We start from the raw sequence: 16,191 nt of genomic DNA, 5'->3' as shown, positions 1-16,191 counted from the left end.
ATGAGTTTAAGTACTTGGGATCAACAGTTCAGAGTAATGGTGAGTGTGGAAGAGAGGTGAAGAAGAGAGTACAGGCAGGGTGGAATGGGTGGAGAAGAGTGTCAGGAGTGATTTTTGACAGACGGGTACCAGTAAGAGTGAAAGGGAATGTCTACAAGAGGGTAGTGAGACCATCTATGTTATATGGGTTGGAGATGGTGGCATTGATGAAAAGGCAGGAGTCAGAGCTGGATGTGGCAGAGTTAAAGATGTTAAGATTTGCACTCGGTGTGACAAGGATGGACAAGATTAGGAATCAGTATATTAGAGGGTCAGCTCAGGTTGGACAGTTTGGAGACAAAGCAAGAGAGGTGAGATTGCATTGGTTTGGACATGTGCTGAGGAGGGATGCTGGGTATATTGGGAAAAGGATGCTAAGGATGGAACTGCCAGGTAAGAGGAAAAGAGGAAGGCCTAAGATAAGGTTTATGGATGTGGTGAGAGAGGACATGCAGGTGGTTGGTGTGACAGAGCATGATGCAGAGGAGAGGAAGAAATGGAAACAGATGATCCGCTGTGGCAACCCCTAACGGGAACAGCCGAAAGAAGATGATGAGTTGCCTGTTGGGTTGGTATTTGGCAAGTACAGTTGAGAGAGCAGGACAGTCTGTGGGTCTGTAGATTATTTTGTGTGCTGTAGTTAACTGGGTGAATGAGAGATGGTGGGGGAGTTCCAACCAGCCTAATTTTTTCAGTGAGTTATATTGGTGGAATGGGAATTTGGCCTTGGTGGCAAATTTGTCTATTCTGTTGTAACACATATCAAGTTTGGATTTTGTAGAATTTTGGATATTAGTGAGGAGAGGTGCACCATAAAGGAGAGAGGGTAATAAAAGTGTAGTTGCAAGGGTGTGTCTAGTAGAGAGGCTAAGAAAGTGTTGGTGCCTGTACAGCATGCCGAGCTTTTGGTGTGTGTTTTTTGATGTTACTGTTTATGTGTAGGTCAAAGTTAAGGTTTTCATCTATAATAATGCCTAGTAATTTAATGTGTGGGGCAACTTCTATAGTGGTATTGTCTTGAGCTTGTGTACTGAAGCATTTTTTTATCTAGAGGAGTGGTTTCTTAGGGGTAAAAATTACTAGTTTAGTTTTTTTTTTGTATTTAGGGCAAGATGATTGTTAAGCATCCATGATTCAGTAGAGGTGAAGGCATTCTGGGTGATCTGCTGGATTTCAGAGCTGAAATTTGCAGTGCATATTATTGTAGCATCATCAGCATACTGGATTACTGAGCATTGTGGGAGAGTGGTGTAAAAGTTGTTAATAAAGATGGTAAATAAGACAGAACCGAGTATGGAGCCTTGGGGGTAGCTCTGTGGAAGTATTGAGAAAGGGAGAGTAAGACTGTTGCCATTTGGTGGATTGCTGCCTATTGTAGAGAGAGCTATTGAACCATTGTAGGGTAGGTGGGGAAATGTGGAGGGTAGATAGTTTAGAGAGGCGGATATTGTGGGAAATGGTATTGAAAGTGTTGGAGAGGTTGAGGAAAAGCTTGTTTTTACTTGTTAGCATAAGTACCTGGTTTGCGTGCATTACCCAAGATTGTTTCTTACTTGTTGGCATAGGTATCTAGATTGCTTGCTTTACCCAAGATTGTTTTTTTACTTGTTGGCATAGGTACTTGGGTTGCTTGCATTACCAGAGATTGTTTTTTACTTGTTGGTATAGGTACCTGGATAGTTTGCATTACCCAGGATTGTTTTTCAGTACTCTGCCCTGCAATTATCCCTTACTGATGTGCTGCCCAGCATTCTGATATTTTTTCTATTTGTTTCTCCATTTTATAGTTGCTTACATACCTGAGCAGGTTATATACACAGTGTGTCTGAACTGAAAAACCTCTGTGATTCTGGCTATTGCTTGGCATTAATATGTAATTTAACTGAGCCCCACACCATGCAAATTCTTCCTTTACAAGGCACACCTGTGAATCACTGTTCAAGAATCACATGGATATGCCTTGCATATTGTACAACAGCTTCTAAATCCTACCCATTCTGTACAAGGGACAGTGTACTGTTTAAACAGAAGAAATCCATTAAAATGCACTTATTTTTCAACAGAGCCATCTATCAAAAAAGTTTTGATTTTCATATAAACAGGAACATGCAGCAATTGATAGTCACATTGTTGCTTTTGTATGAAAATCCTACTTGGTAATTTTTCTCCAGATAGACCTTAATGGTTAGTTAGTTTCTGAAGCCCAGGTGTGAGGAATTCCATAACATACACACATCCACTAAGGATAAAAAACATCTTGCATGTCTCAAGGTCCATGAATTCCACTTACTGATGCATATTGATAATGATGTACAGCTATAAAGTATTAATGTTTGAAAAACAATGCTTATTATATGCAAATATCATTTGAATGAACATACATTTGTCTAAAGCAGATATAGAGTTTAAAAGATTTAAATTTGAGATTATAAAGGTTTTTGTGACTTAATGTGTGTACTTAAAGAGAATGCACCAGAGCTCATCTGAACAAAGAATGTGAATATGTGTGAAAAGGTTTCTGCTTTGTTGTTTTTGGCTTAAAAAGTGTATATTGCATAACTGAAGTCCCTTCAAGTAAAAAAAAGTCACTGAACCAGAGCTCTAATTACAAGCTTCTCACAGGTCTCAGCAACTTGCTATGGTAAGCAGTGGTGTAAATTGTCATTCATTAATATGCAGCAGATCCTCTGAGTAATTCTCTGATTGGCGCAGAATTTCTGAATATCTTACAGTGATTGGCTGCTTCCTGTTCATGGTCTACCAATGAAAGATTCAGCACACAATGTTGAAATTAGTTTGGAATGAAAAATACAATAGCTGTAGTAAGCAAACTAAAGTATAACCTTAAATAAATTACTTTATGCACTGTCCTTTTTGTTTTAATTAAACTTCAGTGTCGTTTATTTTACTTCAGAGTAGAAAGTTTCATTCAGTAATAACTAAAATATCACTGTGAAATGTGCACCAAATGTCTTTTAATCAGGTTCATAGGTTCATACATGTATACTCCTATCAGTTCTGTCTTCACTGAATATCAGATATTTCACAGCCTAGTCAAACAAACTGCACATTTTATATCAGCTAAGATATGACACCAGTTTTTCAAACTAAGAACAGATGCTATTAGGCACTCTGTATCCACCAGTAACTGCAACATTAGAATCTGTAATAAGAGAACTGGATATCCACCAGTAACTGCATATGAATGTGAAAGAAGGATACCCAGCCAGTTCCAATAGTAGTAGGAGCAACAGATCTTATAAAAAACAATTTATAGTTGTACTTATTTTATTTTCTTGATACATGTAATGCCGTGTGAATTGCAAAAGGAGTTGGGCACGTTGCAGATGCTGCAAAGAACACTTCTGTCTAACATCAAAGATTGAAATTACTAATTTCATGAACTTTAATTGTACTTTAATTTAGGAATAGGGCCCATTCCCATCATAGTATTAGAAACTCAAAAGACTTGGAGAAATTAAGACAGAAAATACTACTGTGCACAATTAGGAAATGGTGCACATGCATGTATGTGTGTATGTATGTGTTTATGTATGTTTGTATGTTTATACATATTTATTTATTTAGTAATTAGAGTTGATTACTAGGTTATTCTGAGTGAGCATAGGCTCTTTGCATTAGAAACCTGACAGGAAAAACTCCAGCAGTAAACAGTACATGGCATAATTGTAATAATATAAAAATGTACCATAATAAGATGTAAACATTTCACAGTGTGTAGATTTGTCTCAGAAATCTTCAAAGCAGTTATGTGCCAAATATCTGATCCTCTTAACATTATGGTACAGAGTTTAAGTGGTGATATACATACAGTCAGTGTGTGCCAAACCTGCACATGCAGAGAGAGGTTACTAATTTAACACATAGCATGCACATCACAAAGTTCTCTGCACAATATCATAGGCTTTGCAGCCTGAGAACTCCTTGAAAAAAAGAGTGAACATCATTTTAAACATCAAACACTAATCTGTACTGGCACTTTGTTCTATATTTGAGGAACATTGAGCTAGAATCATTCATGGATGACACCAGGAATTTCTAGCCACTTTCAGATTAAAAGCTGTCAATACCTTACCTTCTTGACTTCTAGGTGTCATTGAAGCAGAAATATGTGCAAAATATTATTAATAAAATATTTCCTTCTACCTACTTAGGTGTGATTTATGAATGTTTTCTTGCTATATTAAACACTTTTGTCTCATACCTCTGTAGTGATGGGAGTAGGACAGTCTCACTTTACATGTGCGGGCCACTGTGACCCACATAACAACTCCAGAGGTTTCTGTGTACAAGGGGCATTTGCCTTTTGTAACTCATACAGCAATGACACTTACCTATAAGGGTGAGGCAATTTGTAGACAGATATTCTCTGTTTTCTGATAATAAAACAAGGAAGATTTTCAATGAGATACAGTATTTGTACAAGTTAAAAGAAAGATAACTTTATGATTTATTTCTTAACTCTTTCTGTCAGAAAAAGAACTCCAGGTGAATGTGACACCATCCAAAGTTCAAGCTATTAAGGGCAACAATGCTGTGCTGAATTGTACATTTACAATCGATGGACCACAGTTTGAGCTGGAGTTTTTGGCACTACGGTGGCTTCTTGGTGAAAAGGAAGTTATTAGATTCAGCAACATAGAGATACCAAACCGCACAGGAGCAAAGCTTTCTAATGTGATGAAAGGTGATGCTTCTCTGCTACTTCCTGACATCAAAACTGAGGATGAAGGGAATTATACGTGTTATGTGCAGTACACACCAGAAACAGCAATACAAATGTTACATCTGAAAGTTACAGGTATGGTAAGTTTATTATAGCTTCCATTAGCAATGAAACTTAGTCTGTGTAAAATAATAATTCTGTCTCACAAAACTCTGACTTGAAAATATGTGACCTGACAGATTTTCTGATGCAGCTTTTGTGGCTAAAGAACAAAGACTAATGGAAACAGCTTCAGGAACATTCTGCACCTTTAACTGCTTGTTTTCTTTAAATTAAATCTACAAACATCTGCCACATCTAAACTTGAATTGTGTTACAACAAAATTGCCAGATTTGTAGCTAATAAACCCTATAAGTCACATCACTGTCTTGCTCTTAAAACATTGAACTGGCTAGAACTACAGTATCTCCACTATACTCAACTTATTCAAGCTCATAAAATGATATATAATCCCTCATCATGTCCAGCAATCAGCTCCATTCTTGCTCAGTACTCACCCAAATGTGAACTACTATCTTTATTACAGTGACTAGTTTTTATTTATAAACTGAATAAATCAATCGGACACATCCTATACTCAAACACTGTTGCCATGCATTGGAATAACATCCCCCTGAATATCAGTACTTGGGACATGGTTGGGGACTTATAGCAGGCTACGACCTGAATCGCCGTCTTACCCAATGTTAGTTGTACCTGACATATCGCAGATGTTTATAGTTTATAGTTTGTTTATATTTTTGACTGTTCTCTGCTTTATACTTTTTTTTTACTATTATATGTTTATTTTTGCCAACTACAGCAATTCATGAGTGAAAAGGGTCCCTGAGCAGCACACAGTAAAGACATCCACAAGGCCTCCTATAGTTATGTAAAGAATCTCCACAGTAATACCAACATGTGCTCTGAGCCACTGCACAATGGGACCTTCTGTACTGAACCAAAAGATATTGCCAATATACTGGCACACAGAGTTAGTGGCAACTTTACCCTTCTCCCCACCCCCGAAGGACCAATCACAATACCAGTACACTGCCAGGCACCCAGTTTTACTGCTGCTTGGGTTAACACACCACTGTCCAAGGCACAGCTTCTATTGGACCTGGCAATATCCCTGGCTGTCTTCTGCATGAACTGCAGAGTGAATTGGCACCTCACCTGTGTGCCCTGTTCAATCACAGCCTCACCTCATGCTTTTCCCCTACTGACTGGTGCACTGCTACAGTTATTCCTCTCCGCACAGGAGGAGTGGCTGCAGACCCTGGGAAGTATAGCCCCATTAGCCTGACAAGTCTGTCATGCAAAGCTATGGAATGCATCGTCATGGACCTAAGAAACAGGGATATGGGAATCTCCAGACTCAGGATCCCCCACAGCTTGCTTTTGTGAAGAGTACATCATGCCTGTTCAATCAACCTGGTCGACTTCTTTGAGTCAATCACCAGAGCTGTGGATGAAGCCAATGTTTTTATACAGCCTACCTCAATCTGGCCAAACCCTTTGATAACATTCCCCACTCAGGATTCATGGATAAACTCACTAAGTTACGCATCAATACCTATAACAATAGGTGGGTTGCAAACTGTCTGACAGATAGAACCCACAGTGTGAAAGTAGCTATGCCCAAGTCAGATTGCCGGCCACTCATGTGTGGAGTTCCACAGGGTTCAGTCCTGGGCCCTCTCCTGTTTGGTATCAACTTCTCTGAAGTCCATGCCAACATGAAATGACAATGTTTGCAGATGATTGCAGGTTGGGAGCTATTAACTACCTAAGTAATGTTGACATCCTGCAGAAAGGCCTCACTGAGACCAATGACTGGTATCAGAGCCAAGGCCTCAAGCTCAATGTCATTGAATGTGTTGTCATCCCCCTTTGGGATGTCAGGCACTACAGGGATGTTACAGCACCAAAAATCAGACCCCAGTGTGTAAGTGCATACCCACAATCAGTTCCACCACAGTCACAGTCACATACCGGTAGGTCAGGTGAACAGTGGAGTATACGGACTGTGTGAAGAAATACATAATAGTTTCCCAGTTACACACTACCTCTACATATAGTGGTCCAATTCTCAGTGTAGTCTGACTCCTGACCGTGGTACAGGATACATCTCAGTCTGCCTCTACAAAGGCATACAGCCAATAGACCAGCAGACACTGGAGCAGCATGCACAGTCAGATAAAAAAGGAGCCATAACACTTACAGCTACCCCCTCCATACACAGTCCAAATAACATCTACACATGACATGTCTACACAATCCCGACAGACTGTCAACAATGGCCAGACATGCACAGACCTCTCAAATGTACAGTTCACCTCAATGTACAGGCTTAGGACTGATATCTATGGCCTCTTCCCTGTAACATGCCTGTGGGTCTACTACATCACTAGGATGGTTGGAGGAATGAAGGCAAGAAATAATGCTGCTAAATAAGTATTAGCCTCATAGTGCATGACATCTAGACAAGGCCTGACATCATTTGAGGACAGAGACACAAACACAGGCATAGATCGGACATATTGGTGTCAGAACTTTAGAAAGTTGCTGATGTTACTGGGTTTGTTGTAACATATCCTTTATGAGGAATATGAAGGCAGTAATACCAGTGGAGTTTAATATTTACTGACTGCATTCCCCAGAGTCCTTGACTGATTTTGCAAGGACAACAACTGTCTGGTGAACAGACAAAACATAACAGGCAAACATGTAGCCAGTCTGTGGATAGCATGACAGTGGAGAGGTATATCAGAGACATATCACTGTCAGATGTGAAGTCATTCACTAAATGCATGTCCACACAAACCCTGTCAACCTATCAACCCACCATATGTATAACAGCACTGATGATGACATAGAATCTGTTCACAGTTCCGGAGATATGTCTCCCATGTTGTTGTGCTGCCTCCAAATATCCTGTCCGGTGAAGTGTTCCCCCACCTACTGTCTGTGAATCTGTAACCCACCACTTCTGTAACGTCCATCACATAGGCAAGTAATAGGACCAAGGCCCTCATGAAGGACATCCCATTTGTTGGAGCTAGAAGCAGTGTCCAGGCCCACAGCACAAAACTATGTGGGCACCTTCATAGTTGTATGTCCTTAGCAATACCTGACATCTGGAAGTGGACAGCAAACATGTTATGCATTAGGATGAATGTCCTGAAGGATAGAAGTGTGAAACTGAAATGTATGTCATTACTACATGACAGCAGTCCTCAATGACATGGGCAAATAAACATAGTACTCTGCAGTTAATGTAATAATATCATAGTAGTATCCAATAGGATATACATAAAAACATACAGCTGAAACACCAAGAACAAGATAGTGTAGTACTCAGAGTCCCAGCTCTTCATGCAGAGGTGCATGGTTGAAGTACTACAACAGGCAAACTAATTTTACATGGAAAAGAAGGGCAACAATACTAATTTCATAATACAATATGTGTGGAATCATATTCGTCAACCAGTGTACTGTAGCTGGTGTAACAATCACGTGTGAGTGCATACAATATGTGATACTACCCATGCATAAAAAATAATAAATAAAAAAATATGTGATGCTACCTATATATACCCAAGTTTCCTGTACAGTATAGTCACACCCCTTGCTACTGTAATGAGAGCACATAAAAGCATGTTATGTACAGGACAGTAAATAAACATATTACATGATGTCATTACTCTGCTATTTTATGAGAATGGAATGTGAGCAATGGTTACCAGGGCTGAGCTATGCTTAGCAGAAGTACACATTGCTTAAATGTGAATGATAACCAGTAGTTAGCTCTGTTAAGCTTATTTGTGCACTGGTAATTGCTGGTAAGTAAAGCCTACACAGTTTAAGTGCCTATCGGTTTAACCATGTTTTAGAACCGTTAAGCGTGCACAAACTCATGCAAACCTGCTTACAACTGCTTAAAAGTGCCTTAATCACTCTGTATCTAGCAGCCCAGTTTCTGGCCAGCAACAAAATAATCAGCCATGCTCAGTCTTGCACCCAGGATGCTATACACTACAATCACAGCAATTTACCATTAGGCCATCTTAGCTGTGAGATGTTAGGATGATTTTTACAACATATCATGCAGTACAGTCAGTTTACAATAGGAAAGACACACTGTAATGAGGAATGATTATCTACAAATATATACATGAAAAAATATTTACATATATAGAGAGCTAGATATGTTTGTGGAAAGACATATATATATATATATATATATATATATATATATATATATATATATATATAGATATATATAAAAATATATAGATATATATATGTATATATATATATATATATATATATATATATATATATACATATATATATATATATATACACACACACATACATGTCTCTAAATGCCCATACAAACATATGCTGCTGATAGACCACCTATAACTGAGGCAGCATGCACAGTTGGTTACAAAAGGACACATGAAACTCACATCTGCCCCTCCCAGTCCAAATAATACATGATCAGTATGCTGCTACAAAATAGTGATATGCCATACACAATGGCCAGACATATACCCTGACCTCTTAGCCAAACAATAACAGTGAGTGAAGATAGTAAACAAAAATACAAGCAGCCAGTAATTCATACAAGTCCATTTTACTATGATGTCTTTGCCAAAGCCTTCAAGAAGTAACACATGACAAGAAATACATGCCTTAATTAAAAGATGCAATTAACATTTTAGTACATTTAAATGCACAGCCTCCAATTACACTCCTCATTCAACCCCCTAGGGATAAAGTATCACATTTAAAAACATCCATTAATTCTGTACATAATTCTTCTTTGATAACAGATCAAACTGAGAAACAGACTTTTTCCAAAGCAGTACCTTGTAACCCACTACACGTAATTACATGTATATACACTACTCATTTAACATCCTAGGGGATAATGCATCACATTTAAGAATTTAAACTGATTCTGTACATAACAAATGTTCTTTCATGACTACTACCCCCATGGTGAAAATTATTAAAATGTACAACTATCGAACTGTCTTCTTTCTCATCAGTAATATGTTCCATATGTTCTAACAGCCTAGTTTTAAAACACTTGTTAGTCTCCCCCACATAAAATATGTTACAAGGGCATCTAAGAGCATTGTCCATACACCAACCTCTTGAATGTACAGAGTCCCACATGTTGTCTACCCATTCCCCTCAGCAGGAATGACAGAACAAAACAATGCTAGACCCTAACTATCAACCCCCTATGGTATGGCAACTGTACAAAGCCTGACATAATTTGGGACAGATGCCCAAAAACATGGCCATACATGAAATATTGCTGTTATACACTGAATAAATTGCTGGTGTTATGGGGTTTGTTGTAACATATCTTTTCTGAGGGATATAAAGTTTGAAACACAAATGGGTGTTAGCATTTACTGATTGCAATCACCAGAGTATGCTGCTGATTTTCCAAGGACAACACCTGTCTGGGGAGCAGACCAAACATAACAGGCAAACCTCTGGCCATTATGTGGTTAGCCCTACAGTTGAGAGCTATGCAGACACAGAACTTTGTCAGACTGAAATCCATGCATAATTTGCATGTTCAGGCAAAATATGTTAAACAAACAGTATTCAAAACATATAACAGCAATACTCACATTCTGCCCCTAAGTCTTGAATCTTCTCCACCATTCAGTTGGCTTGTCTCTGCAGGTCTTGTTCTAAGAGGTATTAATGCACACACCTCCAGGATGTCTTCCTCACAGGTAAGGGAAAGGGCCACCAACCATATGGAGTACTCAATTATAGGAGTGTGTTGCCATGACATTGGCTATTGGAATAACTACACAGCTGCTTTGCATGCAGTCATCAACTGGGGAACACCAATTGGTGCTCAGGCCATCACATGGTCATGAGCATTACCTAAAAAAGACAAGCTGCCATCTATTCAAACCACTTCTGTCATAGACAGTCCATCAATGCAAAGCTGAAGTAGTGTGAGAAAAAATGATATATCTGAAAAATCCAGAAAAAAAGTATGTGAAACAAGTAAGCATGTAATTGAATGCAGTAGGTGGTCTGCAATAATAGAAAATAGGGGGTTGAAAGCATATGTCTCAACAAGAATTTCTGTACTGATATATTGCTGAACAGCACTGATGGTCAGAGCATGTGGCTCTGTCTATAGCGACCAGGCCAGCTACTGGGATGTTGTACATATCCATATGTTACCTGTGCTTATAACTATGATACACATTTTGTCTTGTAAATATAAAAAACTATACAGAGCATGTGCAGAGTAAAGTACTGCTGCAGATGGGGGTGTTGAACTGCAAGTTATATACTGAGCTCATACCATTCAACTATCCAGTGTTCTGCACACTGACCATATGTGTGCCTCATATTTGTAGTCATTTACCCATATAGTTGTGTTATGTCTGTCACATCTTTGCCAAATCTGTGAAGACTGACATTAAAACATCCCCCTTCATTGTTCTCTGGCTTTTCCCATTCAGGATTGCCACAGTGGATCATCTGTTGCCATTTCTGCCTGTCCTCTGAATCTTGCTCTCAAATACCAAACACATGGATATCCTCTCTCACCACATCCAGAAACATTATCTGAGGCCTTCCTCTATTCCTCTTACCTGGCAGCTGCATCCTTACCATCCTTTTCCCAGTATACTTAGCACCGCTCCACAGCACATGTCCAAACTGATGTAATGCTGCCTCTCCAACTTTGTCTCATATCCGTCCAACATGGCCTGAGCCTGTCATACACACATTGCTAAACCTTTGCACCCATGTCACACCCAGTGCAAATCATAACATCTGTAACTCTGCCATGTGCAGCTCTGACTCATTCCTTCTTGTCAGTTCCACTGTCTCCAACCCATATAAAATAGGTGGTCTCACTACCCTCTTGTAGACTTTACATATCATGTTTACTGGCACTCATTTGTCACATATCACTCCTGACACTCTTCTCCACCCTCTCTATCCTGCCTGTACTCTCTTCTTCACCTGTCCTCCATAGTCCTCATTACTCTGAAATGTTGATCCCAAACATTTGAACATATCCACCTTTGTCAACTGTACCCCATGCATCCTCAACATTCCGCTATCCTCCCTCTCAGTCATACACAGATATTCTGTCCTAGTGCTGCCATCCTTCATTCATCTCCTCTCTAGAGCATATGTCCACCTCTCCAGGGTCTCCAAAAGCTGTTCCCTACTCTCAGTACAGATCACAATGTCATCTGCAAACAATATAGTCAACAGGGACTCCCGTATGATCTTGTCTATCAACCTGTGCATCACCATTGCAGATCAAAAAGGGCTCACAGCTGATCCCCGATGTCATCCCACCTTCACCGTAAACACATCCGTCAATCCCAACGCAGACCTCAATGCTGTCACACCACCCTTGTACATATTCTGTACCACTCTTACATATTTCTCTTCCACTCATGACTTCATCATACAGTACCACAACTCCTGTCTAGGCACCCTGTCATATGCTTTCTGTAAGTCCAGAGAGACACAGAGCACTCCTGACTTTCTCTGTATTCCACCAGTAACAGTCTCAGAGCAAACATCACATCAGTAGTTCGCTTCCCACACATGACTTCGTACTGCTGACCAGTACTCCTCACCTCCCTGCATAACCAAGCTTCCACTACTGTTACCCATAACACCATGCTGTGACTGGTCAATGTTATCCCTCTGTAGTTATCACAGGTCTGCACATCAACCTCATTCTGAACACCATACCCAAGCACTTTCTCTCCACTCCTCATGCAACCTCACACTTCCCAAGATATCAGTAAACAGTCTGGCTAACACACCACTCCCATTCTCTAAACAACCCCATGCTTCCACAGGTGTGTAATGTGGACCAATATTCATCCTCTCCATAGCTATCCTTACATCCTCCTTGTTAAATTATCGCACTTCCTGATTCACCATACTCACATCATCCAACCTTCTTTGTCTCATTCTCTTCGTTCATCAGCCTCTCAAAATACACTGTCCATGTGCTCAACACACTTTCCTCACTTGTGAGTACATATACCTCATCATCCTTTACACTGTCCATGTGCTCAACACACTCTCCTCACTTGTGAGTACATATACCTCATCATCCTTTATCACTGTCCATGTGCTCAACACACTCTCCTTGCTTGTGAGTACATATACCTCATCATCCTTTATCACTGTCCATGTGGTCAACACACTCTCCTCACTTGTGACTACATATACCACAACATACTTTATCACTGTCCATGTGGTCAACACATTCTCCTCACTTGTGACTACATATACCTCAACATCCTTTATCACTGTCCATGTGGTCAACACACTCTCCTCACTTGTGACTACATATACCTCATCATCTTTTATCACTGTCCATGTGCTCAACACACTCTCCTCACTTTTGAGTACATATACCGCATCATCCTTTATCACTGTCCATGTGCTCAACACACTCTCCTCGCTTGTGAGTACATATACCTCATCATTCTTTATCACTGTCCATGTGGTCAACACATTCTCCTCACTTGTGAGTACATATACCTCATCATCCTTTATCACTGTCCATGTGGTCAACACACTCTCCTCGCTTGTGAGTACATATACCGCATAATCCTTTATCACTGTCCATGTGCTCAACACACTCTCCTCGCTTGTGAGTACATATACCTCATCATCCTTTATCACTGTCCATGTGGTCAACACACTCTCCTCACTTGTGACTACATATACCTCAACATCCTTTATCACTGTCCATGTGGTCAACACATTCTCCTCACTTGTGACTACATATACCTCAGCATCCTTTATCACTGTCCATGTGGTCAACACACTCTCCTCACTTGTGACTACATATACCTCATCATCCTTTATCACTGTCCATGTGCTCAACACACTCTCCTTGCTTGTGAGAACATATACCTCATCATCCTTTATCACTGTCCATGTGGTCAACACACTCTCCTCGCTTGTGAATACATATGCCTCATTATCCTTTATCACCCTTATCTGCTACACATCCTATCTAGCTCAGTGCATCTGTCCAGCCAATTGCTACACTTCCTTTCATCCCTGCTTAGTGTCCAACCTGCCATTGAACTCTTCATATGCCCATCCTCAGCCTTTGGCACCTCTCTCTTTGCCATGCACATCATCTCCTCATACTCCTGTCTACTTTCCTCATCTCTCTGACAACTCACTCCTTCTTCTCCAACTTCTGTCTCTGTATACTGTGTAGTGCTTCCTCAGTCACCCAACAGGTGTCCTTGTACTGCTTCCTTCATCCACATGTCACACCAAGCACCCATCTAGCTGTCTCCCTTACCAACTCTGCTGTACTTAACCAGATATTTGTTAGATTGTCACTGCCACCCAGTGCCTGTCTCAACTCTTCCCTGAACTCCACCTCACAAGCTCACTTTTCCAATTCACACCATTTGATCCTTGGTGCTGCCCCCACACTCCTCCTCATCTTGATCACCAACATCATCTCACATGCCAACATTCTCTGCTGCCTAAATACACTTTCCCCTGTCACCACATTATAGTCTCCAATCTCCTTCAAACTGGCCCTCCTACATTGGATATATTCTACCTGTGTGCATCTTACTCCACTCTTGTATGTCACCCTATGCTCCTTCCTCATGTTATAGTGCATATTCATCACAGCCATGTCATTCCTTTTTGCAAAATCCACTACCATCTCACTATCTCCACTCCTTCTAACAGCATACATACCCATGAATTCCCCATCCCCTCTGTTTCCTTCACCAACATGCCCATTGTCATCTGCTGCAATGACCAGTCTGTCACTCTTGGGTACAGTCATCACCACATCATCCAACTGATGTCACATTTCTCTTACTCATCCATTGCACAACCAACTTGCATAGCATATGCACTAACAACAGTCATCATTACACCATCAGCTTACAGCTTCGGAAATATCACTCTCTCAGAAACTTATGTCATCCTCCAAAAACACACTTGGCATACTGTTCCCTCAGCAGAAGCCCTACCCCCTTCCACCTCCAGTCCACACCTTGATAGCACAATTGTGACCTACCTACCATACACCGAGCCATGATCCCCTTCCATGTGGTCTCTTGCACACACACAATATATCAACCATCTCCTGGCTATCATATCAGCTAGCCTGGTCCCTATACTCATACTGCTAACATTAGCAATTCTTACCCTCAATACCACACTCCTAGCCTTTCCCCTCTCTTCTTGCCATATAACTGTTGGATATCCTCCAGGGGATGCCTGTAAGTGCAAAGGCTACTGTGCTATTGAATGACTCAAGTATGTTACAGCAATATTGAGACACTGTCACTGATTTTGTCCCATTGCACCCATGTATGCATGGCATCCTACAGATGTCCTGCTGTAACAGGTTGAGAGGGATGACTACCCAACAAGAGTGTGATTACAGTGTGCCATACTGACTTAGAACAGAAATGTATGTGAGGTATTAGCTATACGCATGTCAGTATGAGTAGGTGTATGTGTCCACCTCATGAAAACAGGCATGGGATGCAAAATGTCAGTTAAAACAGCTGTACATGTTGTACACATGTGCATTCGTAGTTACTGTGCACACAAAAGAGTGACATTTCTATAGCTACTTGTTATTGCATTGCCCTGACACAGCCATGGTTAGTACATTAAGTATGGTTATCATGACTAAATTGGAGAGGTGTCTAACTGTGTTATGACTTTGTGGCCATGCCCACTACAAACAATTGATTTTTTTTCACTTGGAATAGCTTCTGTAGCTTACCGTGAACTAGCCTGAACTGTTTTTTAATTGATTGCTGCATTATTTTAAAATCTGCACTTAAAGTTACATTTTAGTCAAATTTGATCGAAAGTTTGCTTGTTTGTTTGTTTAATTTAACTGTGGAGGCTGCCCACTAAAGTGTGCCAGCCTGTGTAACTAATTTATCACTGTTTCTGCATTTTCTGTGTGTTTCTACCAAAAAAACAAAAAAAAACAAAAAAATAATTCTTGTTTACCCGCCGTCCTCGACTAGTTTAGACCAGTTTACAGGCACTGCTGTATTCTGGGCTGTGGTGTAGTTCCTGTGTTGTCCATTACCTTACTTGGATAGAAGGAAGTTTCTTTCCTCACCAGTGGGAGTGGGGAGCCATGAGCAACCTACCTGTCCCTGGGGGAAGTGACCTCAGCACAAGAAGCTGTAGTAATTGGTTGTTTTGGACCATTTCTAGCTCTTTTGTAGTTCACTGTTTAAAATCCGCCTCTGGGCATTTTTTTCTGGCTATACTGCTCAGACAAGCTCCACGTGGGTTTACAGAGTGGTCCTAGCAGCAGGGAACTCAGAAAAGCGACTACCTTCTGGATTTAAGTATCTTTGCT

General features: G+C 40.4%; 1 protein-coding gene across 1 annotated transcript in view; it reads left to right on the top strand.

Moving 5' to 3' along the window:
* The window catches only part of LOC122812874, a 122,744-nt gene that overhangs the window by 75,020 nt on the left and 31,533 nt on the right, over positions 1-16,191 (top strand). The window contains exon 2 of the mRNA XM_044084918.1: positions 4,535-4,861. Within this exon, the coding sequence (XP_043940853.1) occupies positions 4,535-4,861 (327 nt within the window). The remainder of the gene's footprint in view (positions 1-4,534; positions 4,862-16,191) is intronic.

Source organism: Protopterus annectens, chromosome 10.part0, assembly GCF_019279795.1.
Source record: "Protopterus annectens isolate FY-2018-M chromosome 10.part0, PAN1.0, whole genome shotgun sequence".
In the NCBI taxonomy this organism is placed as follows: domain Eukaryota; kingdom Metazoa; phylum Chordata; order Ceratodontiformes; family Protopteridae; genus Protopterus; species Protopterus annectens.
Note: the sequence above shows the minus strand (reverse complement) of the source record. Positions and strands in the feature narration are given on the sequence as shown.